Below are 22,674 nucleotides of genomic sequence, written 5' to 3' on the forward strand. Positions count from 1 at the left end.
AGTAGATATGGTAGATATGGTATATATAGTAGATATAGTAGATATGGTAGATATAGTAGATATGGTATATATAGTAGATATAGTAGATATGGTATATATAGTAGATATAGTAGATATGGTATATATAGTAGATATAGTAGATATGGTATATATAGTAGATATAGTAGATATGGTATATATAGTAGATATAGTATATATAGTAGATATGGTATATATAGTAGATATAGTATATATAGTAGATATAGTAGATATGGTATATATAGTAGATATAGTAGATATGGTATATATAGTAGATATAGTAGATATAGTAGATATAGTAGATATAGTAGATATAGTAGATATAGTAGATATAGTATATATAGTAGATATAGTAGATATAGTATATATAGTAGATATAGTATATATGGTAGATATAGTAGATATGGTATATATAGTAGATATAGTAGATATAGTAGATACAGTATATATAGTAGATATAGTAGATATAGTACATATAGTAGATACAGTATATATAGTAGATATAGTATATATAGTAGATATAGTATATATAGTAGATATAGTAGATATAGTATATATAGTAGATATAGTATATATAGTAGATATAGTATATATAGTAGATATAGTAGATATAGTATATATAGTATATATAGTAGATATAGTAGATATGGTATATATAGTAGATATAGTAGATATGGTATATATAGTAGATATATAGATATATATAGTAGTATATAGTAGATATAGTAGATATAGTATATATAGTAGATAGTAGATATATATAGTAGATATAGTAGATATAGTAGATATAGTAGATATGGTAGATATAGTAGATATAGTAGATATAGTATATATATATAGTAGATATAGTAGATATATATATGGTAGATATGGTATATATAGTAGATATAGATATAGTATATATAGTAGATATAGTATATATAGTAGATATAGTAGATATGGTATATATAGTAGATATAGTAGATATAGTAGATATAGTATATATAGTAGATATAGTACATATAGTAGATATAGTATATATAGTAGATATAGTATATATAGTAGATATAGTATATATAGTAGATATAGTAGATATGGTATATATAGTATATATAGTAGATATAGTAGATATGGTATATATAGTAGATATAGTAGATATGGTATATATAGTATATATATACTATACTCACAGGACTTAGATTCTGCTGAAGGAAGGGAGATGTTAGACACTGCCAGGTCACTCTTGGATTTCTTGGGTTTGTTCGGGTGGATCTGCCAGGGCTTCTGGTAACTCCTGAAGTCAGGACCTCCTTTACTCTCTGCTGAGAGAAGAAGGTACCGCGGGGACAGTAGTACACACAATGACTAGGAATGTGTGTGTTTGTGTGGACATGTTTAACTATATTTGTGTGAGGACCAGAAGTCCCCACAAGAACAGTAAACAAACACACATTTCACCAACTGGGGACATTTTGTTGGTCCCCACAAGATCAAATGCTATTTTTAGGGGATTTAGGGTTAAGGTTAAAATTAGTGTTAGAATTAGGTATAGGTTAAGGTTTAGGATTAGGAGCTAGGTTTAGGGTTAAGGTTAGAATTAGTGTTAGACTTAGGTTTAGGATTAGGAGCTAGGTTTAGGTTTAGGGTTAAGGTTAGAATTAGTGTTAGACTTAGGTTTAGGTTTAGGATTAGGAGCTAGGTTTAGGTTTAGGGTTAAGGTTAGGTTTTGGGGTTAAGGTTAGGTTAGGGTAAGGGTTATTGGTTAGGAGAAATAGGATTTTGAATGGGACTAAATTGTGTGTCCCGTCTCTATAGAACCTCATTACTAACAAGGTTAGTTATAACAACACTGTTTGCGTGTACTGCGTATGTGTGTACACGATTGCTCACATGTGCATGCTCTGTGAGTTTACGTGAGCTTCTGAGTGTAGGCGTGTACGTGTACATGCATCTGTGTCTGCGCTCCTACCTGCATCGCTCTGGGCCCACAGAGCGGCGGAGCCCGGCAGTGTTCTGTGTAGCTTGCCGGGGCTGCCTGGCTTGGTCTGCAGGTGACTGATGAGAAAGGGGACAGGGTGGTCTGGGGTCTGGCTGATCAGACTGGCCATCATCTCCTAGCAGGAACGGCAGAACAGAGACACGTCAGAAAGAGGGACCGAGGAAGAGGGGGAGAGGGTGGTCTGGGGTCTGACTGATCAGACTGGCCATCATCTCCTAGCAGGAACAGCAGAACAGAGACACGTCAGAAAGAGGGACCGAGGAAGAAGAGGGTGGTCTGGGGTCTGGCTGATCAGACTGGCCATCATCTCCTAGCATGAACGGCAGAACAGAGACACGTCAGAAAGAGGGACCGAGGAAGGGGGGGGTGGTAAAGGGAGTCTGAGCAAAGATGGCCATCATGGGGAGAGGGGGCAGAAAAGAGACACGTCAGAAAGAGGGACCGAGGAAGGTGGGGAGAGGTAAAGAGAGAGAGCAGAGATGGGGAGAGGGGAGAAGAGAGAGAGAGGTAAAGAGAGAGGGGAGAGGGGGAGAGGTAAAGAGAGAGAGAGCAGAGATGGGGAGAGGTAAAGAGAGAGAGAGGTAAAGAGAGAGGGGGAGAGGTAAAGGGGAGAGGTAAGAGAGAGGTAAAGAGAGAGGGGATGGGGAGAGGTAAAGAGAGAGAGGTAAAGAGAGAGGGGAGAGGGGAGAGGTAAAGAGAGAGAGAGAGGTAAAGAGAGAGGGGAGAGGGGAGAGGTAAAGAGAGAGAGAGGTAAAGAGAGAGGGGAGAGGGGGAGAGGTAAAAGAGAGAGAGGTAAAGAGAGAGGGAGAGGGGGAGATGTAAAGAGAGAGGGGAGAGGGGAGAGGTAAAGAGAGAGGGGGAGAGGTAAAGAGAGAGGGGAGAGGCGGAGAGGTATCTTAGTCAGCTATCCTAGTCTTGTCAGTTCTATACAGTAAGTTAGTCAGCTATCCTAGTCTTGTCTGTGTTACAGTATACAGTACGTTCGTCAGCTATCCTTTCGTCAGCTATCCTTTTCTTGTCTGTTCTATACAGTATCTTAGTCAGCTATCCTAGTCTTGTCTGTTCTATAGAGTATCTTAGTCAGCTATCCTAGTCTTGTCTGTTCTGTACAGTTTCTTAGTCAGCTATCCTAGTCTTGTCAGTTCTATACAGTATCTTAGTCAGCTATCCTAGTCTTGTCTGTTCTATACAGTATCTTAGTCAGCTATCCTAGTCTTGTCTGTTCTATAGAGTATCTTAGTCAGCTATCCTAGTCTTGTCTGTTCTGTACAGTTTCTTAGTCAGCTATCCTAGTCTTGTCAGTTCTATACAGTATGAAGAGAGAAGCAATTCGGTAATTGGTCAGGGGGATATTCCTGCCTGCCTGGCCTTAGTGACTGTCTGGCGCTCAATCCTTAAATAGAGTGGAATCGGAGTGCAGTGAAACAACGGTTCTCAGCAGCAGTAGCCTGTCTCAACCGCACAATTAAATACAACAATAGTGAATTACAGGATCTCTGTGGTCTCAACCAGCACTGGGGAAAATAGAGTGGTTCTCTGCAACAGTAGCAGCAGCAGAAGAGTCCAGTAGCCTATGTGTCTTAACTCTTGCCACACAGATCCCGTTAGCGGGATCATTTTCGTCAACATCCGGTGAATTGCAGAGCGCCAAATTCAAATTAAATTACAAAAAATATTTAATTTTCACGAAATCACAAGTGCAATACACCAAAACACAGCTTAACTTGTTTTTTAATCCAGCCGGCGTGTCAGATTTTTAAAAAGCTTTACGGTGAAAGCAAACCATGCGATAAAGTAGATTGGTCACGAAAGTCAGAAAAGCAATACAATTAATCACTTACCTTTGATGATCTTCGTATGTTTGCACTCACGAGACTCAAAGTTACACAATAAATGTTAGTTTTGTTCGATAAAGATTCTCTTTATATCCAAAAACCTCCATTTGGTTGGCGTGTTTTGTTCAGTAGTCCACAGTGCGGTCATGATGGGCAGAAGAAAATTCCAAATAGTATCCGTAAAGTTCGTAGAAACATGTCAAACGTTTCTTATAATCCTTCCTTAGGTTGTTTTTACAATAAATAATCGAATATTTCAACCGGACGGCCTTTTCAATAGAAGAGAGAAAGAAAAGGTCTCGCTCCCGGCGCCCGCGCATGCACAAATCTGACTGACGCGATGTGATCATTCTCGCTCATTTTTCAGAATAAAAGCCTGAAACTATGTCTAAAGACTGTTCACACCATGGGGAAGCCATAGGAAAAGGAATGTGGTTGATATCCCTTTAAATGGAGCGAAGGCAGGCTATGGAACAGAGAGCTTTCAGGAAAAACAACACATCCTGGCTGGATTGTCCTCAGGTTTTCGCCTTCAATATCAGTTCTGTTATACTCACAGACAATATTTTGACAGTTTTGGAAACTTTAAAGTGTTTTCTATCCTAATCTGAGAAGTATATGCATATTCTAGCTTCTGGGCCTGAGAAATAGGCAGTTTACTTTGGGCACGTTTTTCATCCAAACATCAAAATACTGCCCCCTAGCCTCAAGAGGTTTTAACCAGCATGTGGGATATCAGGATGCTATTAAAGGAATGGTTACAGACAATACAAAATAACTTTTGTGATGTCTTTAACAAGAAAGACTGCTGAGGAAATAAAATCCCTTATCACAGAATACACCTTTTCCAGGTTGTTTCAACCAGCATGGGAGAAAACAGAGTAGAATCAGAATGCTGTTAATTAATGGTTCTCAGCACACTGTAGGTAAAACTGAGAGAGAGAGAGAGAGAGAGAGAGAGAGAGAGAGAGAGAAAACAGCGACAGAGCACACAAGAGAGAGAGAGAGAAAACAGCGACAGAGCACACAAGAGAGAGAGAGAGAGAGAGAGAGAGAGAGAGAGAGAAAACAGCAACAGAGCACGAGAGAGAGAGAGAGAGAAAACAGCGACAGAGCACACAAGAGAGAGAGAGAATGAGAGAGAGGGGTTGGGAGGGAGGGGGGGTTTACACCTTACAAATTCAATTTCCAAAGACTCCCTATCCTGCCTCTTAAAGGGGATGTCTTGTGAAGAGCTTCATTGCTGAGGAAACCCCATGACGAGCCACATTCCCCTGCTGCTGAAGTGAATCTTTACAGATTGGATGATTTAGCTACTAACACCGTTAAAACACAGTCTGTCAGGTAACTTCTGAAGTTAATTTTTACAGCACGAGCAGCACACAGTTATAAACCCACTAACAAAGCTGAGATGGAACAGTTAAAAAGTGGAGTATAGTAGCTCTGGTGGGTAGTGTGTGTGTGTGTGTGTGTGTGTGTGTGTGTGTGTGTGTGTGTGTGTGTGTGTGTGTGTGTGTGTGTGTGTAGGTAAGTTAAGAAATAAAACAACAGTAAAAAGACACTTGAAAATAAGAGTAGCAAGGCTATATACAGACACCGGTTAGTCAGGCTGATTGAGGAAGTATGTACGTGTAGGTATCGTTAAAGTAGCTGTGCATATATGATAAACAGAGAGTAGCAGAAGTGTAAAAGAGGGGTTGGGGGAGGGAGGCACACAATGTAAATAGTCCAGGTAACCATTGGTTACCTGTTGAGAAGTGTTATGGATTGGGGGTTATAACTGTTGAGAAGCCTTTTGGTCCTAGACTTGGCACTCCGGTACCGCTTGCCATGCGATTGTAGAGAGGACAGTCTATGACTGGGGTGGCTGGGGTCTTTTTAGGGCCTTCCTCTGATACCGCCTAGTGTAGAGGTCCTGGATGGCAGGCAGCTTAGCCCCAGTGAGGTATTGGGCCGTACGCACTACCCTCTGTAGTGCCTTACAGTTGGAGGCCGAGCAGTTGCCGTACCAGGCAGTGATGCAACCGGTCAGGATGCTCTCGATGTGGCAGCTGTAGAACCTTTTGAGGATCTCAGGACCCATGCCAAATCTTTTTAGTTTTCTGAGGGGGAATACAGTGTCTCCTGACCCCTCCTGTCTCAGCCTCCAGTATTTATGCTGCAGTAGTTTATGGGTCGGGGGGCTAGGGTCAGTTTGTTATATCTGGAGTACTTCTCCTGTCCTATTCGGTGTCCTGTGTGAATTTAAGTGTGCTCTCTCTAATCCTCTCTTTCTCTCTTTCTTTCTCTCTCTCGGAGGACCTGAGCCCTAGGACCATGCCTCAGGACTACCTGACATGATGGCTCCTTGCTGTCCCCAGTCCACCTGGCCGTGCTGCTGCTCCAGTTTCAACTGTTCTGCCTTATTATTATTGGACCATGCTGGTCATTTATGAACATTTGAACATCTTGGCCATGTTCTGTTATAATCTCCACCCGGCACAGCCAGAAGAGGACTGGCCACCCCACATAGCCTGGTTCCTCTCTAGGTTTCTTCCTAGGTTTTGGCCTTTCTAGGGAGTTTTTCCTAGCCACCGTGCTTCTACACCTGCATTGCTTGCTGTTTGGGGTTTTAGGCTGGGTTTCTGTACAGCACTTTGAGATATCAGCTGATGTACGAAGGGCTATATAAATACATTTGATTTGATTTGATTTGAATAGGCTTTGTCATGCCCTCTTCACGACTGTCTTGGTGTGTTTTGACCATTCTAGTTTATTGTTGATGTGGACACCAAGTAATTTGAAGCTCTCAACCTGCTCCACTACTGCCCCGTTGATGAGAATGGGGACGTGCTCGGTGCTCCTTTTCCTGTAGTCCACAATCATCTCCTTAGTCTTGGTTATGTTGAGGGATAGGTTGTTATTCTGGCACCACCTGGCCAGGTCTCTGACCTCCTTCCACTGTTGTGTCGTCTGCAAACTTAATGATGGTGTTGGAGTCCTGCTTGTCCATGCATTCGTGGGTGAAAAGGGAGTACAGGAGGGGACTGAGCACGCACCCCTGGGGGGCTCCAGTGTTGAGGATCAGCATGGCAGATGTGTTGTTACCTACCCTTACCACATGGGGGCGGCCTGTCAGGAAGTCCAGGATCCAGTTGCAGAGGGAGGTGTTAGGTCCCAGGTTGTTAGGTCCCAGGTCGTCAATGAATAGCATTCATACATAGGTGTTCCTTTTGTCCAGATGGGAAAGGGCAGTGTGGAGTGCAATAGAGATTGCATCATCTGTGGATCTGTTTGGGTGGTATGCAAATTGGAGTGGGTCTAGGGTTTCTGGGATAATGGTGTTGATGTGAGCCATGACCAGCCTTTCAAAGCACTTCATGGCTACAGACGTGAGTGCTACGGGTCTGTAGTCATATAGGCCTGTTGCCTTTGTGTTCTTGGGCACAGGGACTATGGTGGTCTGCTTGAAACATGTTGGTATTACAGACTCAATCAGGGACATGTTGAAAATGTCAGTGAAGACACCTGCCAGTTGGTCAGCACATGCCCGGACCACACGTCCTGGTAATCCATCTGGTCCTGTTGACCTGTCTTAATCACATTGGCTGAGGAGCGCATAATCACACAGTCATCCGGAACAGCTGATGCTCTCATACATGCCTCAGAGTTGCTTGCCTCGAAGCGAGCATAGAAGTGCTTTAGCTCGTCCGGTAGGCTCGTGTCACTGGGCAGCTCACATCTGGGTTTCCCTTTGTAGTCTGTAATAGTTTGCAAGCCCTGCCACATCCGACGAGCGTCAGAGCCGGTGTAGTATGAGTCAATCTTAGCCCTGTATTGATGCTTTGCCTGTTTGATGGTTCGTCGCAGGTCATAGCGGGATTTCTTGTAAGCTTCCGGGTTAGAGTCCCCCACCCTGAAAGCGGCAGCTCTACCCTTTAGCGCAGTGCAAATGTTGCCTGTAATCCATGGTTTCTGGTTGGGGTATGTGCGAACAGTCACTGTGGGGATGACGTCCTCGATGCACTTATTGATAAAGCCAGTGACTGACGTGGTGTATTCCTCAATGTCATCTGAAGAATCCCGGAACATGTTCCAGTCTGTGCAAAACAGTCCTGTAGTTTAGCATCTGCTTCATCTGACCACTTTTTTATAGACCGAGTCACTGGTGCTTCCAGGTTTAATTTTTGCTTGTAAGCAGGAATCAGGAGGATAGAGTTGTGGTCGGATTTTCCAAATGGAGGGTGAGGGAGAGATTTATATGCGTCTCTGTGTGTGGAGTAAAGGTGGTCTAGAATTTGTTTTCCATCTGGTTGCACATTTAACATGTTGATTTAGATCTGGTTGAACTGATTTAAGTTTCCCTGCATTAAAGTCTCCGGCCACTAGGAGCGCCGCCTCTGGGTGAGTGGTTTCCTGTTTGCTTATTTCCTTATACAGCTGACTGAGTGTGGTCTTAGTTCCAGCATCTGTCTGTGGTGGTGAATAAACAGCCACAAAAAGTGTAGCTGAGAACTCTCTAAGCAAGTAGTGTGGCCTGCAATTTATCACAATATACTCTACTTTAGGTGAGCAAAACCTAGAGATTTCCTTAGATTTCGTGCACCAGCTGTTGTTTATCTGGTGGGTAGTCTGTGTGTGTGTGTGTGTGTGTGTGTGTGTGTGTGTGTGTGTGTGTGTGTGTGTGTGTGTATATATCTCTGGTGGGCTGTGTGTGTGTGTGTGTATATATCTCTGGTGGGTTGTGTGTGTGTGTGTGTGTGTGTGTGTGTGTGTGTGTGTGTGTGTGTGTGTGTGTGTGTGTGTGTGTGTGTGTGTGTGTAATTAAACTAGCCTATCATCAGGAGGTCTATAAAGTAACAGCTGTAATTGAAGGGTTTGTTCAGGAAGCCAAACAAACAGTGTGTTGTCACACAAACACATTCAGGAAGCCAAACAAACAGTGTGTTGTCAGACAAACACATTCAGGAAGCCAAACAAACAGTGTGTTGTCACAAAAACACATTCAGGAAGCCAAACAAACAGTGTGTTGTCACAAAAACACATTCAGGAAGCCAAAAGAGCAGCGTGTTCATAAATATCCCAGGGTACCTGAGGAGTAAACGTCTTTGCAGAGAGCCAGAGTATGTATGTGTGTGTTTTCATGAATCACAATGGAGGACTTCTTGGAAACCACAGATGGTGAATGACAGCCTACGACATGTTTCAGTTTAAATGGTGTATGTATGTATGTATCTGTGTGCTAAACATAGTAACCATGGCGATGTGTGCTAAACATAGTAACCATGGCGATGTGTGCGCTAAACATAGTAACCATTGCGATGTGTTAAGCATAGTAACCATGGCGATGTGTGTGCTAAACATAGTAACCATGGCGATGTAGGTTAAACATAGTAACCATGGCGATGTGTGTTAAACATAGTAACCATGGCGCTGTGTGGGTTAAACATAGTAGCCATGGCGATGTGTGTGTTAAACATAGTAACCATGGTGATGTGTGTATTAAACAGAGTAACCATGGTGATGTGTGTATTAAACATAGTAACCATGGTGATGTGTGTATTAAACAGAGTAACCATGGTGATGTGTGTGCTAAACATAGTAACCATGGTGATGTGTGTGTTAAAACATAGTAACCATGGTGATGTGTGTGTGTTAAACATAGTAACCATGGTGATGTGTGTTCAACATAGTAACCATGGTGATGTGTGTTAAACATAGTAACCATGGTGATGTGTGCTAAACATAGTAACCATGGCGATGTGTGCGCTAAACATAGTAACCATGGCGATGTGTCACATAGTAACCATGGCGATGTGTGTGCTAAACATTGTAACCATGGCGATGTAGGTTAAACATAGTAACCATGGGATGTGTGTTAAACATAGTAACCATGGCGCTGTGTGGGTTAAACATAGTAGCCATGGCGATGTGTGTGTTAAACATAGTAACCATGGTGATGTGTGTATTAAACAGAGTAACCATGGCGATGTGTGTATTAAACATAGTAACCATGGTGATGTGTGTAGTTAAACAGAGTAACCATGGTGATGTGTGTGCTAAACATAGTAACCATGGTGATGCGTGTGTTAAAATATAGTAACCATGGTGATGTGTGTGTGTTAAACATAGTAACCATGGTGATGTGTGTTCAACATAGTAACCATGGTGATGTGTGTTAAACATAGTAACCATGGTGATGTGTGTTAAACATAGTAACCATGGTGATGTGTGTGACCGATAGCTCTAGAAGCCTGGTGTCACTAATAGAGAAGCTGAGAGAGTGATGGAAAAGGGGGGAGAGAGATGGAAAGAGACAGAGGATGAGAGAGAGAGAGAGAGAGAGAGAGAGAGATGGAAGAAGAGAGAGAGAGGGGAGGTAGAGAGAGAGAGTGAGAGAGAGAGATGGAAGAAGAGAGAGAGAGGGGAGGTAGAGAGAGAGAGTGAGAGATGTAAGACGAGAGAGAGGGGAGTTAGAGAGAGAGACAGAGAGAGAGAGAGAAAGAGACCACTGTCCTACCCAGCTCTCAAAGACTCCTAAAGGGACACTCACTCCCTCTCTCTTTCTCTCATCACTCGTTTATTCTCCTCACCAAGACTGTGTCGTTGTTGCTAAATGTTGCTGTCGCACTAAAGTAGCTTTAATAATTGAAGAGATTGAAGGTACAGGGGACAGGGGACAAGGAACAGGGGATGTGGAGGAGAAGAAGAAGAAGAAGAATGAACGAGTGATGAATGTCTCTGTTCTAGTGGAGGATGGAGGAGAGGAGTCTGAGTCAGCAGGAGAAGAGAAGGGGAAATGGGATGGAGGAGAGGAGTCTGAGTCAGCAGGAGAAGAGAAGGGGAAATGGGATGGAGGAGAGGAGTCTGAGTCAGCAGGAGAAGAGAAGGGGAAATGGGATGGAGGAGAGGAGTCTGAGTCAGCAGGAGAATAGAAGGGGAAATGGGATGGAAGAGGGGAAAACTGGGGGACCATAGCGAGAGAACACAGCAATCAGGCTGGAAAAGCAATATAACAATACACAGATGTTTTTTAATAATTGTATTGACAGCCAGTAAGCATGTAATGAGATAACAGAAGGTCTGAATGAGTTAAATGCTTATATAACTGTGTTGGGTTAATACCAGTAACAGTGTGTGTGTGTGTCTGAATTAGTTAATATGTATGAGACAGTGTTTGGTTAATCCCAGCCCCCAGCACTAGTTAATAAGTATGTTAATCCCAGCCCCCAGCACTAGTTAATAAATATGTTAATCCCAGCCCCCAGCACTAGTTAATAAGTATGTTAATCCCAGCCCCCAGCACTAGTTAATTAGTATGTTAATCCCAGCCCCCAGCACTAGTTAATAAGTATGTTAATCCCAGCCCCCAGCACTAGTTAATAAATATGAGACAGTGTTTGGTTAATCCCAGCCCCCAGCACTAGTTAATAAGTATGTTAATCCCAGCCCCCAGCACTAGTTAATAAGTATGTTAATCCCAGCCCCCAGCACTAGTTAATAAGTATGTTAATCCCAGCCCCCAGCACTAGTTAATAAGTATGTTAATCCCAGCCCCCAGCATTAGTTAATAAATATGAGACAGTGTTTGGTTAATCCCAGCCCCCAGCACTAGTTAATAAATATGTTAATCCCAGCCCCCAGCACTAGTTAATAAGTATGTTAATCCCAGCCCCCAGCACTAGTTAATACATATTGTTAATCCCAGCCCCCAGCACTAGTTAATAAGTATGTTAATCCCAGCCCCCAGCACTAGTTAATAAATATGTTAATCCCAGCCCCCAGCACTAGTTAATAAATATGTTAATCCCAGCCCCCAGCACTAGTTAATAAGTATGTTAATCCCAGCACTAGTTAATAAGTATGTTAATCCCAGCCCCCAGCACTAGTTAATAAGTATGTTAATCCCAGCACCCAGCACTAGTTAATAAATATGTTAATCCCAGCCCCCAGCACTAGTTAATAAGTATGTTAATCCCAGCCCCCAGCACTAGTTAATAAGTATGTTAATCCCAGCCCCCAGCACTAGTTAATAAGTATGTTAATCCCAGCCCCCAGCACTAGTTAATAAGTATGTTAATCCCAGCCCCAGCACTAGTTTAAATATGAGACAGTGTTTGGTTAATCCCAGCCCCCAGCACTAGTTAATAAGTATGTTAATCCCAGCCCCCAGCACTAGTTAATAAGTATGTTAATCCCAGCACCCAGCACTAGTTAATAAATATGTTAATCCCAGCCCCCAGCACTAGTTAATAAATATGTTAATCCCAGCCCCCAGCACTAGTTAATAAATATGAGACAGTGTTTGGTTAATCCCAGCCCCCAGCACTAGTTAATAAGTATGTTAATCCCAGCCCCCAGCACTAGTTAATAAGTATGTTAATCCCAGCCCCCAGCACTAGTTAATAAGTATGTTAATCCCAGCCCCCAGCACTAGTTAATAAGTATGTTAATCCCAGCCCCAGCACTAGTTAATAAGTATGTTAATCCCAGCCCCCAGCATTAGTTAATAAATGTGAGACAGTGTTTGGTTAATCCCAGCCCCCAGCACTAGTTAATAAATATGTTAATCCCAGCCCCCAGCACTAGTTAATAAGTATGTTAATCCCAGCCCCAAGCACTAGTTAATACATATTGTTAATCCCAGCCCCAGCACTAGTTAATAAGTATGTTAATCCCAGCCCCCAGCACTAGTTAATAAATATGTTAATCCCAGCCCCCAGCACTAGTTAATAAATATGTTAATCCCAGCACTAGTTAATAAGTATGTTAATCCCAGCCCCCAGCACTAGTTAATAAGTATGTTAATCCCAGCCCCCAGCACTAGTTAATAAATATGTTAATCCCAGCCCCCAGCACTAGTTAATAAGTATGTTAATCCCAGCCCCCAGCACTAGTTAATAAGTATGTTAATCCCAGCCCCCAGCACTAGTTTAAGTAAATCCCAGCACTAGTTCATAAATAGTTAATCCCAGCCCCCAGCACTAGTTAATAAGTATGTTAATCCCAGCCCCCAGAACTAGTTAATAAGTATGTTAATCCCAGCCCCCAGCACTAGTTAATAAGTATGTTAATCCCAGCCCCCAGCACTAGTTAATAAATATGTTAATCCCAGCCCCCAGCACTAGTTAATAAGTATGTTAATCCCAGCACTAGTTAATAAGTATGTTAATCCCAGCCCCCAGCACTAGTTAATAAGTATGTTAATCCCAGCACCCAGCACTAGTTAATAAATATGAGACAGTGTTTGGTTAATCCCAGCCCCCAGCACTAGTTAATAAGTATGTTAATCCCACCCCCAGAACTAGTTAATAAGTATGTTAATCCCAGCCCCCAGCACTAGTTGATAAGTATGTTAATCCCAGCCCCCAGCACTAGTTAATAAGTATGTTAATCCCAGCCCCCAGCACTAGTTCATAAATATGTTAATCCCAGCCCCCAGCATAATAATAACATTATTAGAGAAATGGCTGTCTGAACACACAGCCTTAGGCCTGGCATCCGCCGCTCTGGGAGGAGAGAGAGAGGACGGACAGAGAGAGAAAGGGGAGAGAGAGAGAGAGAGAGGACGGACAGAGAGAGAGAGAGAGAGAGAGATAGAGAGAAAGAGGGCTGAGAGAGAGAGAGGACGGACAGAGAGAGAAAGGAGAGAGAGAGAGAGAGAGGACGGACAGAGAGAGAGAGAGAGAGATAGAGAGAAAGAGGGAGAGCGAGAGCTGAGAGAGAGAGAGAGAGAAAGGGGGAGAGATGAGAGAGAGAGAGGATGAGAGAGAGAGAGAGAGAGAGAGAGAGAGAGAGAGAGAGAGAGAGAGAGAGGACGGACAGAGAGAGAGAGAGATAGAGAGAAAGAGGGAGAGAGAGAGCTGAGAGAGAGAGAGAGAGAAAGGGGATAGATGAGAGAGAGAGAGATGAGAGAGAGAGATGAGAGAGAGAGAGAGAGAGGATGAGAGAGAGAGAGAGAGAGGATGAGCGAGAGAGAGAGAGGATGAGCGAGAGAGAGAGAGAGAGGATGAGCAAGAGAGAGAGAGAGGATGAGCGAGAGAGAGAGAGGATGAGCAAGAGAGAGAGAGAGAGGATGAGCGAGAGAGAGAGAGAGAAGTATGTAAGTATGTTAATCCCAGCCCCCAGCACTAGTTAATAAGTATGTTAATCCCAGCCCCCAGCACTAGTTAATAAATTTGTTAATCCCAGCCCCCAGCACTAGTTAATAAGTATGTTAATCCCAGCCCCCAGCACTAGTTAATAAGTATGTTAATCCCAGCCCCCAGCACTAGTTAATAAATTTGTTAATCCCAGCCCCCAGCACTAGTTAATAAGTATGTTAATCCCAGCCCCCAGCACTAGTTCATAAATATGAGACAGTGTTTGGTTAATCCCAGCCCCCAGCACTAGTTAATAAGTATGTTAATCCCAGCCCCCAGAACTAGTTAATAAGTATGTTAATCCCAGCCCCAGGCACTAGTTAATAAGTATGTTAATCCCAGCCCCCAGCACTAGTTAATAAGTATGTTAATCCCAGCCCCCAGCACTAGTTAATAAATATGTTAATCCCAGCCCCCAGCACTAGTTAATAAGTATGTTAATCCCAGCCCCCAGCACTAGTTAATAAGTATGTTAATCCCAGCCCCCAGCACTAGTTCATAAATATGTTAATCCCAGCCCCCAGCACTAGTTCATAAATATGTTAATCCCAGCCCCCAGCACTAGTTCATAAATATGTTAATCCCAGCCCCCAGCATAATAATAACATTATTAGAGAAATGGCTGTTTAGGCCTGGCATCCCAGCCCTCAGACGGACAGAGAGAGAAAGGGGAGAGAGAGTTAGATAAGAGATGTTAATCCCAGCCCCCAGAGACTGAGAGAGAGAGAGAGAGTTAATAAGTATGAGAGATCCCAGAGAAAGGGGGCAGATGAGAGAGAGAGAAAGAGGGAGAGATATGAGAGAGAGGATGAGAGAGAGGATGAGAGAGAGAGAGAGAGAAGAGAGAGCAGTCATTGGACATACAGAGCAGTCAACACAGCTGATAGAGAGCAGTCAACACAGCTGAAACAGAGCAGTCAACACAGCTGATAGAGAGCAGTCAACACAGCTGATAAGATGTTAAAGCAGTCAACACAGCTGCTAGAGAGCAGTCAACACAGCATAGTTAATAAGCTGATAGTTAGCAGTCCCAGCCCCAGTCAACACAGCTTAGAGAGCAGTCAACACAGCTGATAGAGAGCAGTCAACACAGCTGAAACAGAGCAGTCAACACTAGAGCAGTCAACACAGCTGAAACAGAGCAGTCAACACAGCTGCTAGAGCAGTCAAACAGCTGATAGAGAGCAGTCAACACAGCTGAAACAGAGCAGTCAACACAGCTGCTAGAGAGCAGTCAACACAGCTGAAACAGAGCAGTCAACACAGCTGCTAGAGAGCAGTCAACACAGCTGAAACAGAGCAGTCAACACAGCTGATAGAGAGCAGTCAACACAGCTGAAACAGAGCAGTCAACACAGCTGATAGAGAGCAGTCAACACAGCTGATAGAGAGCAGTCAACACAGCTGATACAGAGCAGTCAACACAGCTGCTAGAGAGCAGTCAACACAGCTGATAGAGAGCAGTCAACACAGCTGAAACAGAGCAGTCAACACAGCTGAAACAGAGCAGTCAACACAGCTGAAACAGAGCAGTCAACACAGCTGATAGAGAGCAGTCAACACAGCTGATACAGAACAGTCAACACAGCTGATAGAGAGCAGTCAACACAGCTGAAACAGAGCAGTCAACACAGCTGATAGAGAGCAGTCAACACAGCTGATAGAGAGCAGTCAACACAGCTGATAGAGAGCATTCAACACAGCTGATAGAGAGAAGTCAACACAGCTGATACAGAACAGTCAACACAGCTGATACATAGCATTCAACACAGCTGTTACAGAGCAGTCAGCACAGCTGATACAGAGCAGTCAACACAGCTGATAGAGAGCAGTCAACACAGCTGCTAGAGAGCAGTCAACACAGCTGATAGAGAGCAGTCAACACAGCTGATACATAGCATTCAACACAGCTGTTACAGAGCAGTCAACACAGCTGATAGAGAGCAGTCAACACAGCTGAAACAGAGCAGTCAACACAGCTGCTAGAGAGCAGTCAACACAGCTGAAACAGAGCAGTCAACACAGCTGATAGAGAGCAGTCAACACAGCTGATACAGAGCAGTCAGCACAGCTGATACAGAACAGTCAACACAGCTGATAGAGAGCAGTCAACACAGCTGATACAGAGCAGTCAACACAGCTGCTAGAGAGCAGTCAACACAGCTGATAGAGAGCAGTCAACACAGCTGAAACAGAGCAGTCAACACAGCTGCTAGAGAGCAGTCAACACAGCTGAAACAGAGCAGTCAACACAGCTGATAGAGAGCAGTCAACACAGCTGATAGAGAGCAGTCAACACAGCTGAAACAGAGCAGTCAACACAGCTGCTAGAGAGCAGTCAACACAGCTGAAACAGAGCAGTCAACACAGCTGATAGAGAGCAGTCAACACAGCTGAAACAGAGCAGTCAACACAGCTGATAGAGAGCAGTCAACACAGCTGATACAGAGCAGTCAACACAGCTGCTAGAGAGCAGTCAACACAGCTGATAGAGAGCAGTCAACACAGCTGATACATAGCATTCAACACAGCTGAAACAGAGCAGTCAACACAGCTGCTAGAGAGCAGTCAACACAGCTGATAGAGAGCAGTCAACACAGCTGATAGAGAGCAGTCAACACAGCTGAAACAGAGCAGTCAACACAGCTGATAGAGAGCAGTCAACACAGCTGAAACAGAGCAGTCAACACAGCTGCTAGAGAGCAGTCAACACAGCTGCTTCTCTCGCTAGTGGGCACTGGGAAAGTGATCCTACTCCATACCCAACACTCCTGTAAGTCGTGACAAACTCACTTACAAAAATTAGTTTTGGACGAGACTTTAAGTGATCCTATCCTATGTTTCTGAATCATATCGACGCCACAACAGGCCGTTTAAAACCAGAGAAGTTGGTTCTAAGAGGCAGTTGACTTTTAATGATCTTATTCATGTGTTGTAAGATTTGATTTGATATGGAGACAGTCACCTCACAGACGAGGCTTGTCTGACAAGAGAAACAGAGTGTGTGTGTGTGTGTGTGTATACTCTTGTGCTGATGCGTGTGTGCATGCGTGCTGCTGCATTTGCGTGTGTGTAGACTACTGTGTGCTATTAGATATAGGATCTGCTGTTGGACATATGATCTGCAGATGGACAGGATCTGCTGTTAGATATAGGAAGGATCTTCTGTTAGATATAGGAATGATCTGCTGTTAGATATAGGAATGATCTGCTGTTAGATATAGGAAGGATCTGCTGTTAGATATAGGAAGGATCTGCTGTTAGATATAGGAAGGATCTGCTGTTAGATATAGGAAGGATCTGCTGTTAGATATAGGAAGGATCTGCTGTTAGATATAGGAAGGATCTGCTGTTAGATATAGGAAGGATCTGCTGTTAGATATAGGAAGGATCTGCTGTTAGATATAGGAATGATCGGCTGTTAGATATAGGATATGCTGTTAGATATAGGAAGGATCTGCTGTTAGATATAGGAAGGATCTGCTGTTAGATATAGGATCTGCTGTTAGATATACGAAGGATCTGCTGTTAGATATAGGAATGATCTGCTGTTAGATATAGGAATGATCGGCTGTTAGATATAGGATATGCTGTTAGATATAGGAAGGATCTGCTGTTAGATATAGGAAGGATCTGCTGTTAGATATAGGATATGCTGTTAGATATAGGAAGGATCTGCTGTTAGATATAGGATCTGCTGTTAGATATAGGAAGGATTGGCTGTTAGATATAGGAAGGATCTGCTGTTAGATATAGGACCTGCTGTTAGATATAGGAATGAGCTGCTGTTAGATATAGGAAGGATCTGCTGTTAGATATAGGATATGCTGTTAGATATAGGAAGGATCTGCTGTTAGATATAGGATATGCTGTTAGATATAAGAAGGATCTGCTGTTAGATATAGGATCTGCTGTTAGATATATAAGAAGGATCTGCTGTTAGATATAAGAAGGATCTGCTGTTAGATATAGGATATGCTGTTAGATATAAGAAGGATCTGCTGTTAGATATAAGAAGGATCTGCTGTTAGATATAGGATATGCTGTTAGATATAGGACCTGTTGTTAGATATAGGACCTGTTGTAAGATATAGGACCTGTTGTTAGATATAGGACCTGCTGTTAGATATAGGAAGGATCTGCTGTTAGATATAGGAAGGATCGGCTTTTAGATATAGGATATGCTGTTAGATATAGGACCTGCTGTTAGATATAGGAAGGATCTGCTGTTAGATATAGGAAGGATCTGCAGTTAGATATAGGAAGGATCGGCTGTTAGATATAGGATCTGCTCGCTATCTTGTCTCATTTTCTCCCTGTCTGTCTCCTGAATTCAGACAGTGCTCTTCAGAGACAACCTGACCCATAAATGAAATGGGTTACAGCTTCAACTGGTCTGTTGTGATGATCAATGATGACCAGTGGGAACGCAATCATTCTCCATCAAATAGATTTTTTATTGTCATCTTCGTGTGTCTCCGCAGCATTCAATTTGTCACTCTACAGATTCTGTTAGAAACCTAATGCAGATCACAGCTGTCTGTCTGGTCTGTGAGAGATACCTAATGCAGATATCTCTCTCTCTCTCACTCACTAGTAGTGTACTACTAGTGCACTATGTAGGGCAGTGGTTCCCTTCTCCAGTTCCCCCAACAGCTCAACTCCAGTCCTCCACTACCCCCAACAGCCCAACTCCAGTCCTCCAGTACCCCAACAGCCCAACTCCAAACCTCCAGTACCCCGAACAGCCCAACTTCAGTCCTCCAGTACACCCAACAGCCTAACTCCAGTCCCCCCTACAGCCCAACTCCAGTCCTCCAGTACCCCCAACAGCCCAACTCCAGTCCTCCAGTACACCCAACAGCCCAACTCCAGTCCTCCAGTACCCCCAACAGCCCAACTCCAGTCCTCCAGTACCCCCAACAGCCCAACTCAAGTCCTCCAGTACCCCAACAGCCCAACTCAAGTCCTCCAGTACCCCAACAGCCCAACTCCAGTCCTCCAGTACCCCCAACAGCCCAACTCCAGTCCTCCAGTAACCCCAACAGCCCAACTCCAGTCCTCCACTACCCCCAACAGCCCAACTCCAGTCCTCCAGTTCCCCCAACAGCCCAACTCCAGTCCTCCAGTACCCCCAACAGCCCAACTCCAGTCCTCCAGTAGCCTCAAAAGCCAAACTCCAGTCCTCCAGTATCCCAACAGCTCACCTCCAGTCCTAGAAGCCCCAACACTCGCATTAACATCGGATAACCTGTATGTGACCTCAACAGCTAACCATTGTATGTGACCAATAACATCCCTAACCAATGTGACCATTAACATCTGCTAACCATGGGTATGTGACCAATAACAAGCTGAACCAGGTGTGTATGTGACCAATAAATCTGCTAAAATGTGTCCTGCTGGGTGTACTGGAGGACCAGTAACTGCTAACCATGTGTATGTGACCAATAACATCTGCTAACCATGTGTATGTGACCAATAACATCTGCTAACCATGTGTATGTGACCAATAACATCTGCTAACCATGTGTATGTGACCAATAACATCTGCTAACCATGTGTATGTGACCAATAACATCTGCTAACCATGTGCATGTGACCAATGACATCTGCTAACCATGTGTATGTGACCAATAACATCTGCTAACCATGTGTATGTGACCAATAACATCTGCTAACCATGTGTATGTGACCAATAACATCTGCTAACCATGTGTATGTGACCAATAACATCTGCTAACCATGTATATGTGACCAATAACATCTGCTAACCATGTGTATGTGACCAATAACATCTGCTAACCATGTGTATGTGACCAATAACATCTGCTAGCCATGTGTATGTGACCAATAACATCTGTAACCATGGTATGTGACCAGTAACATCTGCTAACCATGTGTATGTGACCAATAACATCTGCCAACCATGTGACCAGTAACATCTGTAACCATCTGTTGTGGGGGTAATGGAGGACTGGAGATGGGCATGTGACCAATAACATCTGCTAACCATGTGTGTGTCTAACATCTGGGATGATGTGTATGTGACCAATAACATGACCAACCATGTTATGTGACCAGTTTCTGGCTAACCATGTGTATGTGACCAATAACAGGTTAGCCATGTGGTGGGTCTAACATTGAAACATGACCAGTAACATCTACAGACTGAACCATGTGTATGTGACCTGAACATCTGCTAACCATGGTATGCTGAGAATCTTCTGCTAATTCATCTAACATCTGCTAACCATGTGACCAATAACATCTGCTAACCATGTGTATGTGACCAAAACATCTGCTGAAAACCAATGGTATGTGACCAAATAACATCTGCTAGCCATGGTATGTGACAAATAACATCTGCTAACCATGTGTATGTGACCAGTAACATCTGCTAACCATGTGTATGTGACCAGTAACATCTCTAACCATATGTGACCAGTAACATCTTTAACCATGTGTATGTGACCAATAACATCTGCTAACCATGTGTATGTGACCAATAACATTAACCATGTGGTTACTACTGCACTGGCTAAATGTATGAAGCATTGCTAACATTAACATCGGATAACCATGTGTATGTGACCAGTAACATCTGCTAACCATGTGTATGTGACCAATAACATCTGCTAGCCATGTGTATGTGACCAATAACATCTGCTAACCATGTGTATGTGACCAGTAACATCTGCTAACCATGTGTATGTGACCAATAACATCTGCTAACCATGTGACCAGTAACATCTGCTAACCATGTGTATGTGACCAATAACATCTGCTAGCCATGTGTATGTGACCAATAACATCTGCTAACCATGTGTATGTGACCAATAACATCTGCTAACCATGTGTATGTGACAAATACAATCATACAATTTGATTTGTTTAGCTAGCTCAATGTGCGCATTGAACAGAATAACAACTTTCATTCTAGCTCAATAATTAAGCATTTATTTTATTTTGTTGCCAAAGATTGTTTTCTGTCATCAACACATTAGCATTTTATGTCTTTCAGCTGATAAGACTTTCCCTGACCAACACATTAATTAAGGAGTAGCTTCCTCCTGGGGAGAACTGAACATAAAATGTGTCCCAAATGGCACCCTATTCCCTATTTGGGTTTTTGGTCAAAAGTAGTGCACTTATTTAAAAAAAAAAGGGAATAGTACAATTTGGGACACGTTCTAAAGCTCCTATCTAATTCCCATCCTCTGAAACATGTACCGTTTACCTCATTAAGAGGAAGTGAAACTAACAGGCAAAAGCATCCTTCTATGAAGAGCTGGCAACATTCAGTGTTACAGACCTTTCTCAATCTCAGAGGAGGCTGGTGGGATAGGAGGACGGGCTTATTGTAATTGCTGGAATGGGGGGGGGGGGAACATGTGGTTTTCCATACATTTAATGTGTTTCATACCACTGCATTTATTCCATTCCTGTCACGCCTGCTTCCGCTCTCCCTCCCTGGGGCTCGAGGGCGCCAGGCTGCTAAACATTACGCACTCCTGTCACCATCGTTACGCACACCTGCTCCCCTCATCACGCGCATCAGCAATTATTGGACTCACCTGGACTGTTAGTGTAATTTAATTATGCCAATGTGCTTTCATCAATTGAAAACCCTTAATCTATTTTATGAGAATTTATAAGATTATTTTTTGCATAAAATAGACGCAGACCAGTCTTTCAATAATAGGTAACAGAATTTATTCTCGGAGCGTGCTGCCACTTCACCACGAGCAACAGTTTATATACAGATCATGACGTCATTTCATTGCTTTAACAGAATCCCCTCCTCTCGACCGGGACAAAGTAAGGTGAAAAGTTCATTCTAACTTACTAACACACTCCCAGGTAGCTTTTGACCCCTCAACATTATCGATCACCACTGAGCTGACAGTTCTAATTAACAGAAAACCTAGGAATGCACTCACTGTCTTATCTTAAAACCCCAGAGCTCAGTTCCGTAGGTTCAACCATAGGTTAACTTCCTTATCTGTTTACACAGTCCCCAACCCATTCGTTTCTTCCTAGTTGGAATGGTGTTCATTAACTTTAATTACTCCTTGTCCGTGTCACACGATCCCTTCTTATGAACTCATATTGTTAATCAGATATAATAAAACAGAGTATAAGTTTACTTAGTTACAGTTCCATTTAAAATGATTTGTTCAGTCATTTAATCATAATTTTACCAACATGGACTCAATCACCTCTGTCATTACCTCCCCTAAATCTCTGTTCCACCACTCTGTTCCATGCTGGTCATCTATGAACATCTTGGCCATGTTCTGTTATAATCTCCACCCGGCACAGCCAGAAGAGGACTGGCCACCCCACATAGCCTGGTTCCTCTCTAGGTTTCTTTCCTAGGTTTTGGCCTTTCTAGGGAGTTTTTCCTAGCCACCATGCTTCTACACCTGCATTGCTTGCTGTTTGGGGTTTTAGGATGGGTTTCTGTACAGCACTTTGAGATATCAGCTGATGTACGAAGGGATATATCAATACATTGGATTTGATTTGATTCATTACCTCCCCTAAATCTCCGCTCTGTTCCGCAGCTTCAACATTGATTGTCCTTTAATACCCATGTGCAGAGACGCTGTTCCTGTCTTGTTCCATGTCTGTTCCATGTCTGTTCCTGTCTTGTTCCATGTCTGTTCCTGTCTTGTTCCATGTCTGTTCCATGTCTGTTCCTGTCTTGTTCCATGTC

General features: G+C 43.2%; 1 protein-coding gene across 1 annotated transcript in view; it reads right to left on the bottom strand.

Annotated features, from left to right (window-relative positions):
• The window catches only part of LOC112242105 (uncharacterized protein C8orf34 homolog), a 163,851-nt gene that overhangs the window by 128,069 nt on the left and 13,108 nt on the right, over window positions 1–22,674 (bottom strand). Inside the window, exons 2-3 of the mRNA XM_042298624.1 lie at window positions 1,967–2,111; window positions 1,188–1,316 (exon numbers count right to left, since the gene is read on the bottom strand). Coding sequence (XP_042154558.1) covers window positions 1,188–1,316; window positions 1,967–2,111 — 274 coding nt within the window. The remainder of the gene's footprint in view (window positions 1–1,187; window positions 1,317–1,966; window positions 2,112–22,674) is intronic.

This window comes from Oncorhynchus tshawytscha, linkage group LG16 (genome assembly GCF_018296145.1).
Source record: "Oncorhynchus tshawytscha isolate Ot180627B linkage group LG16, Otsh_v2.0, whole genome shotgun sequence".
Taxonomy (NCBI): domain Eukaryota; kingdom Metazoa; phylum Chordata; class Actinopteri; order Salmoniformes; family Salmonidae; genus Oncorhynchus; species Oncorhynchus tshawytscha.